At 42.1% G+C, this 21,503-nt stretch overlaps 1 protein-coding gene across 2 annotated transcripts in view; it reads left to right on the top strand.

Annotated features, from left to right (window-relative positions):
- ATG3 (autophagy related 3) overlaps positions 1 to 20,549 on the top strand; it is a 41,242-nt gene extending 20,693 nt beyond the window's left edge. The window contains exons 5-12 of one of the 2 annotated variants that reach the window (XM_025199657.1): positions 961 to 1,068; positions 4,567 to 4,616; positions 7,112 to 7,193; positions 7,772 to 7,806; positions 8,095 to 8,250; positions 9,013 to 9,140; positions 18,937 to 19,005; positions 20,258 to 20,549. In XM_025199657.1, the coding sequence (XP_025055442.1) occupies positions 961 to 1,068; positions 4,567 to 4,616; positions 7,112 to 7,193; positions 7,772 to 7,806; positions 8,095 to 8,250; positions 9,013 to 9,140; positions 18,937 to 19,005; positions 20,258 to 20,339 (710 nt within the window). In that variant the 3' untranslated portion in view covers positions 20,340 to 20,549. The remainder of the gene's footprint in view (positions 1 to 960; positions 1,069 to 4,566; positions 4,617 to 7,111; positions 7,194 to 7,771; positions 7,807 to 8,094; positions 8,251 to 9,012; positions 9,141 to 18,936; positions 19,006 to 20,257) is intronic. The other variant, XM_014518264.2, reaches the window with a different exon arrangement.
- Positions 20,550 to 21,503: the final 954 nt, after the last annotated feature.

Here is a 21,503-nt window from a genome sequence, read left to right as displayed (position 1 = left end):
ATGAGGGTGGTGGTGGCATAGGTGGCTGCTATGGCTTGCTCTAGCTGGGAATGGGGCTGCAGCTGCTGCCTGCCCACCCCGTTTCCATTTCCCTCCCTGACACACAGCTTCTGCTCCCATACCTGCCCCTCTTTCTCCCCCTTACCCTTGCTGTGTGCTGGAAGGCTCTGTCTGTGCTGCAGCCTAGGGCACAGAGCTCAGCCCCAGCCCAGTCCAGCAGCAGTGTCACACAGCCTACCTGGCTGTGACTAGGGCTGTGCTGGGCTTTGCTCTGTGACCCAGGCTAGAATGGGTATGGAGCCTGCCAGTATGAAGCAAGAGTAAGGATGGGGGAGAGCTAGGAGCAGAGGCTGAGGGAAGGGGGGAGAAGGAGCAGCAGAGGCCGGGCGGGGTGAGAAAGGGGGTAAGTTGTTTGACTTCCCTACTCTGCCTGCTTCCCCTGCAGAAAAGGTGGGCAGTGAATTACAGAAGACCGCCCCAGTAATTAGATGCCATATGTGGAAAACATAGATTTGTTATCATTTTCAAAATTTCCATATATGGCATCTAATTATTGAGGGGGGGGAGATCTTAAATTCAGTGTTACCTTAGATTCAAGTAAGTATGGTAAATTGACAAGTGGTTTTCTACAAGTCAGTCAAGGCCCTATGATGGGCATCAGAAGATGAAAAGTTTGTGTGGCCACTGCCTATGATGTTTTTGTTCTTACTTAGTTTCCAAGCTGCATTTTACCTTCAACAGCTCTAAATTCTTGAAGTTCAAAGATGTGAATCCAAATGTATTGAATTTCTAAAATGTAAATATCTTTCATCAAAAATATTTCTAACTAAAAGAATGGATCTGTACACAAGATAGATTAAATAAGAGCTGTGAGGAAGCTTGCCTCATGGCAGAAAACAGGTAATTTCTTTCATGTCTTATCTAAATAACTGTACCTGCTGTATTGTTTGATCTTTGCAGTGCCATGCTACAAACGTTGTAAACAGATGGAATACTCAGATGAACAGGAAGCAATTATAGAAGAAGATGATGGTGATGGGGGATGGGTAGACACATTTCACAATGCAGGTATTTAAGCTCTTCTAAAGATTTGCTACTTTTAATCTAAAAGACATTCAATCTTGGATTTCTAAGGGTCTTCACATAAATGCACATCAGGTATTTGCATAATCACTAGTCCAGATAATTCAATTTATATTGCCATCTACATACCCTTCATCTAATGTGTAAGTTTTGCTTATGGTTTAATCTGCATGTACGTGTTTGGAAAATGAGGTGATAATTTGTCGGAAGTTTTCTCACTTAATTTTTGCAAAACTTTTGACTGGTGCAATGGAATCTGATCCCAGATCACAACACTTGTGCTTCCTGCCATGTCTGTGTACATGGTAGGATGTGTAACTTTTTTTTTTTTTTTTTAAATCAGGGATCAGATCCCAATTGCCCCATTACTACTTATCAGTTCAAGGGGAGTATTGGATCATGAGCCTAGACTTCCCTTGCACTGGCAAGTTGAGAGCCACAGACCCATGCCCATCTCATCACAGCTGATTGTCTACTTGGCCCAGACAGATCTGAGTCCAGTTCCAGACCCGGAGCAGTCTGGGCTGGCGCCAAGTTGGCCCCAGGCTCCAGACAGCCCTGAGTTGTTAACCCCAGTCTGCAAACAGCCTGGGGTCTCAAAATGGACCTGGGGCTGCCTGGCCAGGGATGATGATGCTCAGCAGCTTTGGAGCTGCTGAGCATGAGGCTCAAAGTCCCCAACAGGGAAGCCCTTCAGTTTACTTGCTGGGAGCCTCTGATCTGCCATGTCCAGCAGCTTGGCCAGAACTGCCAGGTGCCAGACTTAAAAATCCTTGGCGGGAAAGACCTTTGGCTCTCCCCTTGCTCACAGCCATAAAATGTTCTACATTATTCGTGGAACATCTTATGGCTCATTTGTCATTTTATGGTGCCTTAAATTTGGGTGCATATATAGCACCCTTGCCATTTCTGCTGTGATATTAACACATTAATTATGGCATAAATGTTTTAGGCCCCATCTACACCTTATTACATATTAGAGATGCAGTAGCTATCGTATTTGGTAGGGAAGCTTTTCTATGTGCAACAGATTAAACATTTAAGTAAGGAGATATTGAGAAGTGAAAACACCATTTTTGTTTGTTTTGCTTGAAGAGTGATATACTGATTAATCTTCCTTGTTAATGAGTTTGAGTAAGCTCTACAACAGTTTAACTTCAGCTCAATTAATCAATGGGAAAACAGCTTTTGTTTTACTATATTTTCACATCTTATGTGAGCTGTTGAATGGCCGCAGGATTGACTCATCCTCGGGATGACAGATGTCTTCTAGTAGAAAGGTTTCTTTGGGTGATAAAGGAAAATAATGTCAAATATAGAAAACTGTGCACAAAGGGTTCATTGTTTCTTGCAAGCAAACAAAGTCTCTTGAGATCATTCTTGGCATCAGTCAATCTTAGTTATTGTGGTAGCAACCTCTGGCAAGCAGATGCCTCTGCCTCCCATAGTGGGTGGGAAGAATGTGAGGACTAAAAACTATTTTGCCTAAACCACTTCACATATCTCCTCAATCTCTCTCATGCTCCTCTCTCCTTTCCTTCTTGGAGCTGGCACCTTAATTTTAGCAGAGCATCAGAAGACTGTCTCTTCATATTCCAAGAGAAGTTAACTGAGGACAGCACTTCCAGATACAGCCCTGTCCTTCCAAATATTTAAACCACTGTTAAACCACCTTCATTTTATGACTAAACTTTTTAATCGTGTTCTGTTTTATGGTTGCCAGTGTTTGTGTATGGTGTTCCATTTGGCATCCATTGGAAAAAAAGTCAACTTTGTAGTATTACAAAAATAAACCTGGCTAACTCTTTGGTTCCTGTTTATCAAGATCTTGAACATCTTACAGTTTACCTCCAAGTCACATTGCCCTCTCTTGACTGCAGCTGAAACTTTAATACTGACCAGTATGATGGGACAAAATTTGGCAAAAGCAATTTAGTGATGTGGAACAACAGAATAAAACTCTTTACTAGTGATCCTACAGCTGAACCTTCTAGTCTGTCTGTCTGTCTGTCTGTCTGTCTGTCTGTCCCTTCCTACCCCCTCGGCCCTTGCAGAAGTGGTGGGTGTTCATTAACTGAATGAGGACATAAGGCAAGGACATCTGCTGCATAATTCCCAGGTGATGACCTTTAAAGAAACTCTGTAATGTGAATGTGACAAACTTTAAAATATTAGTTGTCTAGGAAGAGACTCTTCTATATATTCTTCCCTGGCAGAATACTAGAACTTCAGTGGCATATTCTTCACCTCTTGATTAGTTAAAAAAAACCAAACCCTCAATCTTGAATTCTAGTTATAACTAGTCTCCTTATGAGAGAGAGCCACTTAAGTAAACAAATATCCTGGAGTCAGTTTTAGGATATCATGATGTTGAGTCCCTTTAGCATGGCAGGAAGGATAGTAGGCAAGAATGGCTTTGGTAGCAAACAGATCATTTTAACTGGCTGTTAGTGTTTATCTGCTAGTAGCTGTTTATCCCTAAATGGCTAGGCTGTATTGGCTAATCCAGTCTGTTGCCCAGCAGAATATTCAGGATTTTTGTAGTGAAGCCATCTAAGATGATCTTCCCCTCAGTTGATTAATGGGACTGGGTATTGTATCAAAACAGAACAAAGGGCCTTGTAAGATCATCGGTAAAGCTAGAGGGGATACAGGTCCTGGTGAGGTCTATTGAAGGAATATTCAATGCACTGAACAATCTCTAATGGCAGAAAGCATCCGGTACTCTGCTAGAGATTCATATTACACTTACCAAGCACTTCAATTTGACATGCACTTCAATTTGATGGACATGAATCTTTTGTAACAGTTTAGTGCTACTATCTGTACCAGTAAGAGCTATTTGTGTCTTTAGTTTGCCCCCCACTGCTTAATCTGAGAAAAATGTACTTAAAGCACATGCACTAATTATCCTGCAAGATTTCTGCGTCACAACTTGTATGGTCTCTGTCATTAATGGACTGCACAAGGTCTTCAGAAAAGTGTCTTCATTTCAGTCAACATCAGTGCTGAACAATAACAGGCATCTTTCCAGTTCCTAAAATCACTTTTCAAAATGTAATCGAAAGGACTGAATGCTGTTTTGTGAGCCCTTTGTTTATCATTGGGATCTACTTAATTTGCAGTTTCACAGATTTTGTGGAAACCACAAAATCAACTTAAAAACAAATTAAAATACTGTTGGTTTCCCAGTGGGATCTAGCCAGTCCTCACGGCCTTTCATCCCACCTGGGAGGGGGAAGTCACTGGCTGGAGGGGCAGCCAGCAGCCAAAGTGGCTGGCACCCCCTTGTCTCTCCTCCATCCCAAGGTGCCTCTTCCAGTCAGTGGCAAGGGAAAGGCCTGCAAAACTGGCTCTTTGTTCTGTGACTAAGCCGCAAAAATTGCCTTGTCTGGCTGCGAATTAAGTAGGTCCTTTTATCAACAAAGAAACAAGTATCTTCTTTATTTCTGACTTCTAATGATGCTCGTGTTAATTTAACATGTGTTGCAGGAGTGACGGAAACAGTTCAGGAGATCACGCTGGACAGCAAGGTATTTGTCTGCTTGTGAATTTTGGCATATGGAGAAGAAAGTTTGATAGACAATAGAAGCCTGATTCAGGGTTCATAAACAGTAAAGAGAGCTAATGTTGTCAGCAAAGCTATGCATGTCAAGAAAAGGCATGAAGGAATGACTGTACTGTGAATTTCATAATAGGGTATTGTCATATCAATATAACCATATACACATGCCCACTAAGTGAGGCAAGGTTATTTTTAATTCAGTCTGTTCATATGTTCCCCTTGCATCTGTAAGCTAAAAATGAAATTCCACTCAAGTTTACAGTGCATGGATCTGTAAAGTCATCAGAATATTGGGGGACCTTATGTTAAGGATTAATAACTCAGTTTGGGGTCACTAGTGTACATGTATATTGTTTGGTTTTTAAACCCTGATATCTTTAGGGTGGTGGAAGTATGCTATGATTGGGACCAATGATGTGTCTTACCTAGGTTTACTTCTATGTTAGACTTCTCCCCACATTTCTTAGATACTAGTGAATAAAAATCACTTAAGAAATTAAATCAACAACTCTACCATCATGTTTGATTGAGTGGCTTCTTCCTGTGCTTTCTAAAATAATCACCCTAGAGCAGGGACCAGATCTGAAAAACTCCAACCTTGAGAATACCAAGCATTTGGGGGAAAACACTTGCAAATGGAAATGCTTTCACTGCTTTAACTGATATGCAGGTTTGAAGAGCACTGTGTGAAAGACACTTGTGGAACCGAAGATCTGGGTGGGGATGTTGTTTGTTTTAAATGCGTCACTACTAAAACCAGAGAGCTGTTCTTCTGAACTGCAGTGGAAGGTCTCCAAAGCTAGAGTATTGTAGGCAAGAACTGTTTAACAAATTAAGGAAGAGGCCTAGTATGTGCCACATGTAAGCAGTATGACTATTTAAGACACATTAAGTAGTTCTCCCAACAGTTGTACAAAAGCATTTTTACTATATTCAACATGGAATTGTTCCAGAAATGCATTTGTCTAGCAAAAAAAACTTGGTGGAGGGGAGGAAGGGAGAAGACTCACTGGTATGCTGAATTCCTTTCTTCACTCAATATAAAACATGGATGTATGTATCCAGTTGAATATTTTTTTGCCTTCATCTGGAGTATTGATGCAGTGAACCTTGTTAGCTGCAGGGTATTTAGCCTGATGGACCAGTGTTTTGATTTGGTCTAACACAAGTTCTTGAATTCATGTGAAATTGCATTAGGATAGGTTTTGTTATTATGCAGGGTTTCCCATGCTTATATGCTGTACAGGCAGTCCTCAGACTTACGACACAATTGGTTCCTGAAAGCCGTGTCTTAAGTTGAAACGTTGTAACTTGGAACCAATTTTCTCATAAGAAACAATGTTATAAATGGGGGGTTGGTTTCTGAGCCAAGGCCCGATACCCTATTTTCACCAAAAATATTCCAGAATTTTGTACTCGATCAATTATAGATGAGTAATGTAGCTATATTAATGTATTTATATTGTAAATAGCAATCATATTGATTTGGAAGGACTTCTTGGAGGTGACTTTGCTGGACTTTTTGAAGGGCTCTTGGTTGGACTTTTTGAAGGTTTCTCAGCTGGAGTCTTCTCAGGAGTCTTAGCTGCAGGTTTTCTGGCGTCTTGTCCTTTCATAAAGAAAGTGTCCAAGGAAGTTTGGACAGATGTTCTCCAGGGAGATGAGCAACACAGCGAACTTGTTCGCTGGCATAGTGTCGCATTGGATCAAGCATTGTAAGTCAAAACTGATGTCATAAAGTTGAAACAGGGTGTTAATTTATAAATGTTGTAAGTGTGAAACATTGTAACTCGAAACATTGTAAGTCGAGGACTGCCTGTATTCGAAAACACTTTTGGAGTACATCGACTATGTAGGCAAGCAAGCCATACTGTTTGTGCACTTGGCAATTTAATGCAGAGCCTTTTGACAAAAAATTGTTCTGTATGGGAAGAAAAGAATATTGGATGAAGAGCACATGGTGTATCCATTTTTTAGATTGACCTGATACAGTATCTAAAACTTCCTCTGTGAGAGATTGTGGATCAAAGTTGGTCTTGGCCGACTTGAGAATCTTGCATAGTTTTAAAACAAATAGAGAATTGTTGCATAGTTGACATAAACCTGTCAGTACCATACCTAAACCCAGGTATTTAATCTGACTGCAAATGATATCTTACAACCTGAACAGCTACAGAAGTCATCTGTTGACTTTGTAGGTTGAACAACTTGCTTTAGAAGCAAGATAAATAAGTATATGTCACTAATAACTTGTAGTGGATTTGTAGTCATTTTTAGACTACAGTGCTGAAGTACAATACCAATTTTCTACTTGCTAGTAGGTATTTATATTGAAATGATTTATGCATGCTGCTTGGCTTCATAAACATGGTCAATGCACACAGCAGGAAAGCTTCATGGGACATTTTTTAAGCACAGGTATCTCTAAAACATTTGTCACTTACTTTCAATTTAATTTCAAAGGACAGTATAAAATTGCCAGGTCCATCAGCACCTTGTGAAGATGAGGAGGAAGAGGATGAAGGGGAAGCAGCTGACATGGAAGGTATTTCCTTTTTAAGCTGGATAGGATGCATGTTCTTTCGGTCACGTCAACCACTGTAGCACATAGTAGGAAAGCAGCGCAGCTTCCTTCCATGGAAGGCTTTCTAAAAGGTCCAAGCCCTCACTGGATTTGATTCTCTTTTTATGCTGGATTTACACTTGTGACTTCACCTGTTCTACTAGAATTAATCCTGTTTGGGTTTTTTTCCATGAGTGATTGAAATATCATGTTGGTTGGCAACATAACCAAATTCAAGAGAACAAAACCTGGGAAGTCTAACATGGTTTCCCGGTGATTGCTGTGTACACACAGGCTTCTTTAAAGCCACCCAGTGAAAAGTACTGCTATTCTAGTGCTTTCTAAAAGGATAACCTACCATGTTGTTTTAGTATATAGTCTTATAATAATCAATGGAGTCTAGACGTAGCTTGTTGGAAGGTTAAAAAGCCTGCCTGGATAAAATATATATATTGCATGCATGCAGACTTTAAAAGAAGTGTTTGCATGTGCACAGTGGGATCAAGGTTCCAATGACAAGCTAGGCACAAACTCAGTTTTGTTCTTTTTTTTTCTTTCAGAATATGAAGAGAGTGGGTTGCTAGAAACAGATGATGTAAGTAGACTGTTCTCTACCTCCTCTGCAACATTCCTTTTACCAAGTCTTAGCATAAGCTCAGTGGAAATGATGTTGTCAGAGACCAAAAAAATACCACATTGGCTTAAACAAGAAAAACTAATAAGAGCAGCTCCTTCCTACAACCTGGGTGCAACATCAGTTTGAACTTCTGCAGTCTTTGGATCCCTTTTTAGGGTTGGTGCAAAGGGGAATTAAGGAAGACTATGCTGCTTAAGAATGTAATTGTTCATAATGCTATTTTTTGTCTTAAATCTTGAATACTAGGCAACACTTGATACAAGAACACTAGTTGAAGCTAGCAAAACTAGAGCTGATGTTGGAGGGGAAGATGCTATTCTACAGACCAGAACTTATGATCTCTACATCACTTATGACAAATATTACCAAACGCCAAGACTCTGGTTATTTGGATATGATGAGGTATACCTATACTTGTACCACTTGTGCGAAATTTTATACTTGCCACATAGGGTAACAAGGCCAATTTGTTTCCACTTGACTAAATGTATATGTATTTGTATGTAATGGAAGCTGTGAGGAAATATTAGGTATTCAGGGTTGTAGTCGACACTTTTTGGGCTTGTGTGAAGAAAGAAGGAAGGTTCTACTTTTTTAATTACGTCAGTTCTGATGGTGCACAGAAAAGTAAAGAATACATCACTTTGAGTTTTTTCTCTTCAGGGTCAGTGGAAGCAAAAATCTCTGTTTGTGGTGTCAGTGAAGTAAGCAGGTATAAGGACTGAAAGTACATGGGAAGAAGGTTCATTGAATAAGAAAACACTTTCGTTCTATTACAAAAGATTGTACAATCTTACTTTAAGGATGCTATAAGCCTTATTCTGAATATCTAGACTGAGGAACCACAGGTTTGACTTCCAGATATATTGAATCAGTCATTTGTTCTTTCAGTTTGTGACACGCAAAACACAATAATGTTGTGCGTCTGTTCTGTGAATTTTAAAGCTCTCCTAGCAGTTTTTTTCTTAAAATTTTTTCTTTTTCATTAGAGATCCCTTCTTCCCCCGTTGCTTGCTACTCTGCCTCAGTGAATGTTGTAAGTTCTAGGATCCTTTAGGATAGGAGACACTATCTAAGTATAAAATGTTGTCAAACTTGCTGAGCAGAAGATGTGATCTTACATTTGACGCTTCTTACTGAACTTAAATTTCCCTTCACTTTTAGCAACGACAGCCTTTAACAGTAGATCACATGTATGAAGATATTAGTCAAGATCATGTCAAGAAAACAGTAACAATTGAAAATCATCCTCACCTTCCTCCACCTCCCATGTGTTCAGTTCATCCATGCAGGTATACCTTCAGACTTTTTTTTTATTTCTTGACTGAACCAACCTTTGAAAAGTCTATGAATGTCATTGTCCATTAAGATTTGGCTTTGCCAGTGATTTGGTGTTGGATAGGTGCTGTATCAAGCAATCATAAATACTCCTGTCCTTGAACTTTACCTTATCCAGTTGTAATTGTGGGGTGTTCATTCTTTTTGGGAGGTAGAGATGTGGCAGAATAGAGTGAGTGATTCCTTGAATAGACATCTCTACACAATACCAAAATTTCTTTATTAGGATTGGGCATGGCTTGTTGCTCTGTTTTAAGAATTCTCAAATAGCTGCTCAAAAGTGAATTCTTTATGGGTGACTTCTCTTAATCCTCAGACATTTAAATCCTACTGCTTCTTTTTGCTACGAGAGATCAAAACTATCTTTATTTCAGTCTAGAATGATCTTTCAGGAAAGTAACTATACAAATGGAAAACGTTGGGTTTTTTTTTAAAGGTCTTGACTATTTACTTCATCAGATGCTGATGAAGTAAACTTCAGCTCATGAAAGCTTATGGGAGTGTGTGTGTGTGGTGGTAGGGAAGAGAGATCTACTTCAGTTGAGTGTATGAGGTGCAAATCTATCCTGCCTTCTATTTTAGACTAACACCTCTAACTACATATCACTATTCAGTGGACATGAGTATCCAGGACTTTTCTATTTTCTTGCACTTCCACATAAATTCCAGAAAGTGGCAGATAAGTGCTTACAACTTGTGAATAAACTGATTTATTTTTTCAGGTACTGTTGCTGAGATGTTGCTACAAAATCAATTTATTGTCACCAGTTCTATTAGATAGGTTAAATCACAGTAGTGAGTCAGCACTAATTCTCTTTGTGGATACTTTAGATCCACATGAAGAATGCTTTTGTGCAGCTTAGTCCATGCATTTCCAAAAGGGCAGACAAACCAAGGGCCCTAGCTTATTTAGCAATCTTGCTCATGTAGACATGTCTTCAGAGCTGTCTGCTATTAGATACTTTTGAGGCTTCTGTTTAATTGTCACCGTAAACTGTTTGCACAGGTTAACATCTATGTACCAGTAGAATTGGGTTTTGAAATCTTATATTGTGGGTTTTTTCAATTTTTTTCAATGTTTACATTTTTCAGCTAAAGGACAAGAAGATCCAGCTTATCATGGTTATGACCTGGCTATGTACCTGTCTATTTATGGGATCTCAGAGTACACTGGCCTGGGGTCTGGCCTGATGCCTTTGGGTAGGAGTCTGTAATTTGCTCACTGTAAAACTAAGATTACAACCCCTGGGTGTCAACCATGAATACTTTCCCATGACTAACTAGGATATGGACTCTGCATGAATCCTTGATAATGTACATTTGCAGCAGTCCAGGGTCAGCATCTTCCAAACAAAGCACTGCTTGCTTTTTATTCTCCAAAAGTGCCATGTACAAAGCATTTAGAGCAAAGTTGAATATCAAGACACTCTATGTGTAGGTTGTTATACCTTCAAATAATTTCTGGTAGGAGGAAACAGCTTAGCATACTTGACTGCATCTTTGTCGCTATCCATGGTAGTCGGTCAGCTTTTTGATGGCACATCATTGGTACTTGCCCTCACCTTTTCAGGTTTCAGCATGCTTTGATCCTAAACTTAGCCATGGAAAGAGTACCCTGCTGTAAGAATACAGCCTGTGAGATACCTTCTCTTTCCCCAACCTCTTGATGGCTCAGCCATGTTTGTCCTGACTTGTTTTGAAGTTATGTGCTTAAATTGCCTTATCTGTATCATCGTCTTGCCTTCCTTGCTCCATTCTTAAACAACCCTTTTGTGGTCTCATGTGCTTTTAACTCTGCATGCACAGAGAAGCAGACACTTTCCTAGGTCATGACATATGATGGGGGGGGGGAGCAGTGGTGGGCAGGTGCCCTGGGGCCAGGACCAGCATTAAAGCTTAGAAAGGCCAGCCCTCATACCTCATGAGGAAGGTGGGGGTGGGCTGAGGCTGAGAGGGTAGAGCAGCTTGAGCTGGGCATGATCAGAGAAGAGAGGCCAAGACTGAAAAGCTGGACTAGAGCGAGTGGGCTAAGGCAAAGAGGGCTGATGGTTGTACAGGTTGGTAAATGAGTCGAGAGAGACCACACATGCCCACATGCTCCTTCACCCCATACACCTATCTACACCCTCCCCCACCTACACACACACTCATACACACACATCCACAGTCCACCCATACCCCTCCTCCCCTACACAATATACCAAAGTAAGACTTAATTTTAAGCTATTATGAAATCACCTTTATGTACGCTATGCGAACACATGTAAATCAGGACAAAAATATTTTTTGAAATCAAATGAACATATGTTGTAGTAGATGTTTGATATTTTTAGAATATAATCATTTTTTTTTCTGGTTCCAAGATGGTACTCCTTTTGCCAAGGGGTTTACTTCTGGTGACAAAGGTCAGCAGTTAGGGGGCTGGACTTCCAGTCCCAAGATGATGACCAGGGGCAGGATACCTGTCAAGGGGCCAGGCTGCCCATGTGGCCCTCAACAGTTCGCTAGAACTCATTAAGGGGCCCTCTATCCAAAATAATTGCCCGTCCCTGGTGTGTAGTCACTGGACTACCTTTTCAGCCCTTTTTCTGACTTCACCTTGGAAGTGATACAGACAGTATTGATCGTGTTAAATCTCTTCTACCAGTGGGTGAAGGGCTGGTGCAATGGTGCCAATTCTAGTTGGTTAAGTCACCCTCTGATGTAGCTCTAAAGTTTGGAAGAGTTTGAATTCAGATAGCTGTTCTAAAGAGCCCAAAAGCTAATGTCAGGCAGTTGCTTTTTTATAGTGAAGTACTCTGACATTTTGTCTACCAAATCTGAGGCAGCTAGGTGAGGTGCCACCAGAGCTCAAGCAAACTGACAGAAGATTTAGTGGAATTGGATGCTGTGGTTTTATTTGCTTTTGGTGGTGGGGGTCTTCTGCTCCTCAAAAGCAGGAAGTTCTGTCTCAATCAAGCTTACAGTTAAAATGACCTGTTTGATTCCAAGCTGTTCCTGTGTGTTTATTTCAGATAGAAATGGTAGCCAAGATCACTGGTATGGATTTCACTTGTCCATGGGGACCCAACCATTTCTCTGGTTATCTTTGCTTCTGTCACTTTCCTGTATATTCTATGACTTGTGCAATGTGGTGTTTTGGGGGCTAAATTTGTCTGTTTGGCAATGACTGTTTACAGTCTGCTTACTCAGCAGTCTCGTGTCTCATGACATTTTATCACGTTTTGTTTCAGAGGAGGAACCAGAATGGTGGGTGCCAGTGTGAGCTTCATGCTAACTGCTTCTCCTGAATAATCACGTTTCATTTTCTGCACAGTCCACAACTCAGAGTCGCATTTTGGCAGCTGCTTAATGAGGGGTAGGAGTGGGGAAAGAATCCTTTTGGACTTTCTTCTTAGTCTGTCTTGAGCCATTTAATCCCAACTTTCCATTTCCCATAAGTTTATGGCTAGATCACGAAATAAGATCAGAGAAGTAAAGGTAGTGTTTTATATCATGAATATGTTGCGTAGTAAGTAACTCTTAGCCTAGTTAGTAGGTAATGAAATCCCTCCCACTGAACCTTTCTGAAAGATTAGCTGTTTATAGTTCACATTACACAAATACTTGCAGGGTGGGGTGAAAAAAGGAGGTCACTTGTTAAGGTGAATTTTAGACCTTTCAGAAGTGGCTGAGTTGCTTAATTTTCAGGTTTTAAAAAGCAGCAGTTAACTGTAAAACTAATCTTTCTTTCTCTTCTTGCATTCTGTGTACTGTTTTTAACTATCAGAGAACTCGGGTATTACTGGATGTCTTAACTGAGGTGTGTAAGAATAACTAGAGTGCATTGACAGCCAGTTCTTTAACATAAATTGTAAATGCTCTAGACATTCCACAGACATTTGTTGTAGCACAGGGGTGGCCAACCTGGAGCACGGCAGCTTGTGTGTGGCACGTGGCAGGTCAGGAAGGGGACAGGTAGCACAGCAGCAAATATAGGAAGAAGCAGAAAGCAAAGCAGCAGTTCAGGCAAGGAGCACAGAACTGAGAGCAGAAATCAAAGAAGTAGATCAGGCAGGGGATGAGAGTAGCACTCAGAAGGTGGCTTAATTGGTGGCATGCTAAAAAGATTAGCCTTCATTATTCTAGGACAGTGGCACTCAACCTTTTGGCCCCACGGCCCAGGATCCCTCTGTCTGGATCGAGTCCTGGGGTCAGCACTGCCCCTTTCCAATCCCTGCACACTAGGGTTGGGTCTTGAGGTCTAAGGGCTCCCCATGGGTTCATAGATTTGGCAGCAGGGGAGCAGTGCCATTACTCCCCCACTGCCAAACTTCTGGACCCATGTGGAGTCCTGTGGGTTGGATGACATGGCACTGAGGGCCATATCTGACCCATGGGCTGGTGGTTGAGCATCCCTGTTTTAGGAAATACATTTGACTAGTAGCCTACTGAATAGCATGTAGTTGTGTCCAGGAACAAGTTTGCTTATTGTCCGTTAACTCACGTAGATTGTCACTGGAAAAAGAGTATCAGTCAAAACAATCTTTCTTCAAGTTGCGGTACAGTGGGAATTATGTAGGCTAATGTCTAGTTTAAGGGAAATTCTCATGTCAGTTTTTAGTGTCTCAGCTCTTCTCTAAGAATTTAAATACTTATCCTTTATCACACATTCAAAACAACTATGCTTTCGTCAAGCTTTATAAAATGACTGAACTTGGAAAGTTATTCGAGTCCAATCTAGGCCACATGGGTGCCCTATGCTTTGCTTAAATGCAGTTTTTACAGTACTCCGAAAACAAAGCTGTGGCAGTGCACTGTGTGTGCCTGCCACTTTAAGGGCTTGGAGCTGGCAGCCTCCAGGTGCCTGACGAGGGCAGCCATTTTGAGACATGGGCTGCCTATATAAACAGGGCAGTTTGGCTGCAGGAGGGAAGGCAGCAACATCGCCTGGCCAAAGGGCTACTGTGAACAAGCCGGAGGTAAGGGGGAGCTGCAAGGGGATGGTAAGGAGGCTCCTGGTCCTGGGCATGACCTGAAACTGCACCCTGCCGGGAGTGGGTGGTCTGGTGGGGCTCTCAGTGGCGCGGGAGCCCCAGGAAATGCCAGGCCAGTTATCACCCCAGTGAAAGGCGGGTCAGGGCGCCTTAACCCCTAGCTCCCACCACCACCGGGTGGGTTACCCATGTGTTAGTTGTAGGGCCTAGAGGACCAATGTTGTGAGGGGCCCAGAGAGGGTGGACCCCGAGAGTGGGAGTGATGTGGGCGTGGTGCTGCGGTTGCCCCGAGAGGATGGGGAGTAGTGGCACGGTGAGGCCCAGTGACAGAGTGAGCGGCTAGAGAGACCCAGCCCGAAGGGGAGAGTACCCTCGACTAGCCCAAGGTGGGGCCAGGACTACGGTAGTCAGAAGGGCCGGGGGCCCACCGCGAGGGACGCCCAAGAGCCGGGGGCCTGGGGTCCCGACTGGCCTGGGAGGGGGGGGGGACCACACCTGAGAGGGGAACATGGCTTTGGGGGGGCTAGGTAGCCCGGATGACGGCGGAGTGGCCGCCTGAGAGGAGAGGATCATAGAGGGGTCCTGTACAGATGATTCTGGGGCCCAGTGTGGGGCCGGTGATTATAGTAACACCATGATGCCATATGCGAGGCTTGGGCTGCGGTATTAGGGGAGGTCGGAGCCGCAGAGCGCCCCCTGGCATCGGGTCATTACAATGGGCAGCCTCCCGCTTAATTAACATCTTAATTGAACTTATTATCATCAAAGGCGTGGCAGGCGAGATAGGCAGGCGGTTGCCCAGAGACAGGTGGGCGGGCCGTGGAGATCGGCCCTGAGATGGCCCCCTGTCTCAAAAGCTAAGAGTTGAAAGCATTAAATGCACCTATAAAAACAGCATCACCTGTAGAGTGGTATTAGCGTGTTGATGACTGCTTTGGGACTGGTTGTTCTTGAAATCTATCCAGGAGGTCTTGCACTCTGTAGAACATTGTGAGCACTTTGTGGCTAGATTGTATAAGGAAAAATGCGCAGTGCTGTTAACCACCACCTTGGCCTGATGGAAGTGTTAAGCATGCTTTTACATAAGTGTTTTGGGGCCCATTAAACAAAACGCAGTGCTCTGCTAAAAACAAAACTGAATTCTCTCATGTCAGTACAACTGGCTTCAGAAACTTGACTTCTCCCAAAACACATGTATGGTATGGTCCCAGACACAGCAAGTGTGCTCCCATAGCAGGACATCATTGTGGGACTGACAGTCCATTTAAAAAGTCTCTCATGTTCTGGCAAGCTCACAGGAGGACAGATCCCGGTTGGTGAGCAGTATTGCTGTTGAGATAGATAGTTCTCAAAACTGTTTGCTTTCTTTGTTTTGTTTCTAGTTCACTGTAGTTTTTTGACAATGTGGCAATCACTTCCTGTTTTGTATCTCCAGGGGGCCTACTGTCAGCATTGTTAGGCTTTGAGCTGAACTTTTCATGACTAAATGCAAATTAGCTAGCTATGAACCTGAATTTTTCAGTCCTTCAGCCAGTTCTGCTACGTCCGTTCCATACTAATGCTTTTTCTCAAGAAGCACAGTACAAAATATAATTGTTCTGTTACCTTCTCTGTAGTCTTTGCTCAATATCTGTTCTATCTCTATAAATTAAAAATGCAATGGAGAAGTGTTTAATTTTAAAATGTAACTAAATAAATTGCACAGATTTACCTTTTCTTTATTAATCTTGCTACCTTACTTCCCCCTTGCATCCCTGTTTCTTCAGTACTGGTGCTTGTTAGCCAAAACATGATCTTGCCTCCTTCCCATCTGTACCTCTTACTGCCTTGCTTCTGATATAACATTCTTCCAGGAACACAACATGTTGAACCATGTGTACCCTTTCCTAAACTATAAGTGGCTCCTGACAGTTTTGTCACATTGGTAGGAGTGGCTTTTATATACAGATGCTCGTGCAGTTTTCAGAGTGTTTTGGTATGTGTAAAGGTAGGGGTGTCAAGCTCATTTCTTTCATGGGTCAGATTGGGTCCATGGACTTCCTTCCCCCTGCCCCCCACCCCAAATGCCAGATCTAGTGCCCATGGCACCCACCCTATGATCTGTACATGCAAGGAGTGAGTAGTGTGGGTCCCAAACTAGCTGGCATGGGGATGCCGTGTGCTGTATGGGTCCCAGACTGCCTGGAATGGGCATCGTGACACGCATCCCAGGGCCTACATGTGGAATTGATCCATTGCGTGCTGCATGGGTCTGCTCAGACCCAGGAACAGTACTGAGAACCAAGTGAGAGGTCTCCACGGGCCAGCTGCATTTTTGACACCCCTGATATAAGGGATTGCTTATTTACTGTGTCAAAATATGGTGGCCTAATTAAGCTTGTTATTTGTGTATGAATTCATAAGATTAGAATGCTTCTTTCAAATTCCCTCCACTATTTTATGACCTTAAATTATATCATATGCCATGAAACCCAATTTAAAGATGTGGAGCTTAAAATTAATCCTAGTGGTCAAGGAACATCCTTCAGTGTCCTGAGTATGAGATCTGTAACCTCGGTTCCAAATCCAGGCAGCATTGATCAACTTCTTTCTTTCAAGAAGTTGAAAGTGAATTGAATAGACTTTTGATAAATCTTAAATGGAGGTGCTCTTCCTGAACATTAAAGATCCCACAGCCAGTCTTCATAAGAGAAGAGGCTTGCTCTAGTACAATTTTGCCATATGATTTCCTTTCTCCTTCTTTAGTGTGCAGCATGCTTTCTCTCAGTTCTTATATCTTTTGTCTCTGCAATCCATTACTGTAAGTGGATGCATTTCAGCTGTAAAGTGTTTCCATTATAGATTTTGCAAATTGTTTTGGGTTCCTTGTGTATGAAAAGTTGATGGATATTTTTGTTGGAAACACAAATATAAATGTTGGTAAAATTGATCTTAATTCCAGTTTGGCCACTATATTCTCTGTGGTCAAATTTATGTAAAAGAGCCATATGATTGCTCAGAGCTCCAGTATGAAACTGGAGATAAGCCTGTTGAAAGTCTCTGGGAAATTGACTTTTAACAACAGAACAGTGGGTTCAAGTTGGCATTTTTGGAGGCTCCAAGTTTAACATAACTCTTAAAACAAAATAAATGAATGTCTTACTAGTCTTTGGTATACTTAAGCTTCTTGGCAAAATAACAAGTGGCTAAATCCAAGATTAGTTTTGCTTGGTATCAAATGCTGTCAAAACTGAGTCTTAAGGTGGAGGGTAATTGGTGTATAGCTGGTCTTTGAAATTAATATTATGTACAAATCAGCTTGCCAAACTCCAGAAAATTCCTTTTAAAAATAAGCCGTTAATGAAGGTAAGGCTTTTAATAATTGCTAGAAGCCACCTATCTACAGAATTAATCCCAGTTTACTCCATAATGCAACACCTGTTCTTCTCGGAGTTGCCAGTAGGTCACAATCAGGGATCCTGGCTTTCTCTGTTTAAAAACCCCAAATTCTCTGATTATGACTAATTGCAAATTCTGATTTAAAAAAAAAAAATGAAAAATCCATGTTTTTCCTCATTTTAATTCTAAGTACCTATATATTTTGGCATTTTGCTATTTGCTATTTTTTTTAATTATGAAAAATCAGAGCTCCCTACCCCCTTCTCTCACCAGGACACAGGCCCAACTGCAGCAGCCCCTTCCTCCCCAGTTGCCCCCCCCAGTTGCTTTGTGGCACTGAGCAGCCCTGATATGCTGCTGTCCTGCCCCATGCCCATGCTGCTGTCCATCACTCCCAACCCACAGTGCCTCCCCCCAACTTCCCAGTGTGTGGGGAAGGGGGGATGTTGGCACAGACGACACGAGGTGGCAGGGAAGATGCAGGTGATGCCTGGGGGGGGGGTGAAGTGGGGGGCATGTCCTGTCCCTCCCCGCCACCCAACTTCTGTGCCTACAGCAGGGTACGGGGCTGCAGCCAGGCCAGATCAGCTCTAGGCAGGAGCCGCCTCTGTGGCCCAGAGTGTGGGACCTGGCACAGGAGGGAGTGCTGTGCCATCATGACTGCCAAGGTGAAGTGCCCCTTCCTGCCCAGCAGCACCTGGGTGTACAACTCCATGCCACTCTGCCTGACTATGGTGACATGGCACTCCCCTCCTGGGTCCAGCCAGCTGGGCCACGGAGGCAGCACCTGCCCAGAGCTGGTCCAGCCTGGCTGCAGCCCTGCACTGTGCTGTGGGTATAGAAACATAGGGGGTAGCCTCCCCCCACCCTCCCCATGCGTCACCTGTGTGCCCTGCCCCCATAGGCTTACCTTGAGGGACCTGGTTTCCACCATCCTGCTTGGCTACTACGTGTGTGTGTGTGCACATGTACGTGACATCCCCTGCCTCCTGTGTCATGTTTCCCTGAGCCCCAAGCAGCCGCTTGCAGGCTGGAACTCTGCCAGCCTGCAATGGGAAACCCATGGTTTCCTGGGGTTTTTCTCCTGTAAAGGAAAAAATCTGCATTTTCCCACATTTTTCCAAGACAAACAGAAAACCCAAATCACACACAACCACTGGATTCAGTTCTTGAGTTCTTAATAGTGTCTGTGGACTAAGCTCATCTGCCCTTTGAAACTGTGCAGCAGTTTTAACTTTTGGTTATGGTCAGGAGTTCATTTTTAGCCTGGCAAACAAAAAGCATTTCTGGAGCCATCTAGTCCTGAGTACTGATCTGTAACGGTAACCTAAACTTGCTGAGTTAAAGATGGAGAGCTGTCTCAGACTTTCTTAAGAAGTCCCAATCTGTTTTTCAGGCATGCAGAGGTGATGAAGAAAATAATTGAAACAGTCGCAGAAGGTGGGGGAGAACTTGGAGTTCACATGTATCCTTTCCAAGTACATGTATGCCACCTGTCTCAAAAGTTTCTTGTAGCTCTAAAACAAATTTGTCCTGGTCCATTTTGAATTCTTTATTTTGTAGGTGATGTGTGAGGCCTACTACAGTCGCTCTACATTTGAGGTTGGGCTTTAGAAAGAGCGTGCACCCTGATGTGCAGGGGCTAGAGAAGAGTATGCATGTGAGCAGGGTGTGAACAATGTTATGCTAGTTCATAGAATGCAGCTGACTGACAACAGTGAAAATGACTAGAAAAGTGGTGTGAAATGCAAGGCAATGCCCTATGTAGACAAGAAATCTTCAATAGGTACGGAACTTTTTTTTCAGTTAGGAATTTGACTTTCAGAGTGCCATTTGGCACATCCTGTCGTCGTCCCCACCCCCCTTATTTTTAGGGGTTTTTTGACACTGGGATCTCCTGGGGTCAAAAAAACCCCTCTGCGCTGCAAAGTAGCAGCATGCGGAATATCTGCATGTGTGTTGTTGTGCTGCTGCAGATGGGTCTGTGGCACTTTGAGCTTCAACAACTCGGCCTCTGGTTTTTTGAGGTGCCAATACACTTTTATTAAGAAATAGTTTTTCTTCAAAATTATTCAACCCTTTTTATATTTTAATGATTTATTCTCCAATTGTGAGAGACTTCACATGTATCAGTAACCTGCAGTTTGTTCTAATGGGAAACGAGTCCTAAAGCTGAGAAACAGCTAGAGTCTTAGATGTTATCTAAACAAAGTTTCAAAGGTATAGGCTATATCAGCTTAAATTGTTAACTAAATGTTGTAGGTCTTTATAAACCTTCCACTTGACTCTGGTCTTAATCTGGTTTTATATATCCATATTGTAAGGCTTTCTTTATACAAACTCGATGTAGATTGGACAAATGATTTGGTGTCTAAAATTTAAACTGAATGGTCGTTTATAGAAAGCAACTCTTAAGCTCACACAATGTAGCTTTAAACAAAATGTCTTTATTGTTTAACAGGGGTAACTTGAAAATAAAGCACTGAATTAACCTCAAAGTAACCTCAAAACAGTCTTGTCATCTGAATGTTTGGACAAATATGACCCTAAATTATCAAATTACTCTATTGTTTTATCCCTTTATGGAAGATGCAGCAAAGATTAGTCTAATGCAACAGTGTTTACTACTTCTCTGTGTGAAATACTGAATAGGTTCAGGTCTTTTTGCAGTATTCTTACTGAAATACCCAGCAGTCTTCCTTAACTACAGTGTCCAGGTACCTTCTTATATTCTTGAAATTTGTACAAGCTGTCATTCCAACAATAGAATATGACTACACAAGACACTTTACAATGTAATTATAAGATCGCTGAAATGTTCTATGCTGTTTATCAATCTGGATTTTTTTAAAGAAAATAACCCCCATGTGCGACTTACTCAGCATTGTACACAGTTTCTGTAACATTAAACTTTTATCAAGTTTATGCATCAAAATAATGTTCCAGTACCAGCCTTTTTAACAAAGAACTTTGTGTGTAAAATAAACACTTTCATTCCTGTACTTGCAATATGTCTAGAAGTGTTTTTTCATGTATCATAGGATTAACTCAGGGCTACAACCTCTCTTCCTGTGTATGAATTCCTTAATTACAACCAGCTTTTTTCATGCTGTTATTGCCTTCAAAATGTAAGGTCAACACATGTCCCAGAGTATGGGTTGACCAGTCTTTTATTTATTTCCACAGATAGTTGTAATATTTTTTTTCATTCAACTTTACTTTTACTTCAGTCAATGCGTGTAACCAGCACACATGTTTTGGAAGGTTATATTAAAAGTATAGGTATCAAAAGAAACATTTGAAATTTGACACAAGCATTCATGTACCAACTCAGGCATGGAAACAATGCTACTGGAGACTTGCAATGAATATAGCTGAGAGGGGAGATTAAAGACAACTATTCCTGACCAAATCCTAGACTAACATTTTTCTGCTGTTTTTATGAACTTGTGATTAGCTAACAATATTTGTACAATTCTCTGTAGCAGGAAGTTTGACAAGCTGTGTCTTATAGCTGTTACTAATGAGAATTTTTAATTCAGTAATTTGTTCTTGCAACTTCCACTTCTCCAGTGCCTTCAGAACCAACTGAGAAACGTCAACTAACAGTATACTCCGATATTCTTCTTACACCTAAGCCATGCCATCCTCTTGCTAGAAGAGAGGTCCCCTGAAGTACTTCTGCACACCGAGATGAATCCAGGAAAGCCTGCTGTGACAGGATGTTTAAAATTCTTTCCCCCTAGAAGGGATTTTAGGGATGGTAGTATTTTCATCAGTACCTCCACTTGCATACATTGGAGTCTTGTAACAAAAGTTACATCCTCCTAGCTCGGGGCTGATACTTAGGGGCTCTGTAAAAGCAGTGAGATTCAGGCCCTGTGGCTTTCTCCTGGGCATAGAGAGGAAGACTGGTGTTAACACTTGATCTTGTAATGGCCTCATTTCTGATCCCAGTAAAAA

The sequence above is a fragment of the Alligator sinensis genome, unplaced genomic scaffold, assembly GCF_000455745.1.
Source record: "Alligator sinensis unplaced genomic scaffold, ASM45574v1 scaffold343_1, whole genome shotgun sequence".
Taxonomy (NCBI): Eukaryota; Metazoa; Chordata; order Crocodylia; family Alligatoridae; genus Alligator; species Alligator sinensis.
Note: the sequence above shows the minus strand (reverse complement) of the source record. Positions and strands in the feature narration are given on the sequence as shown.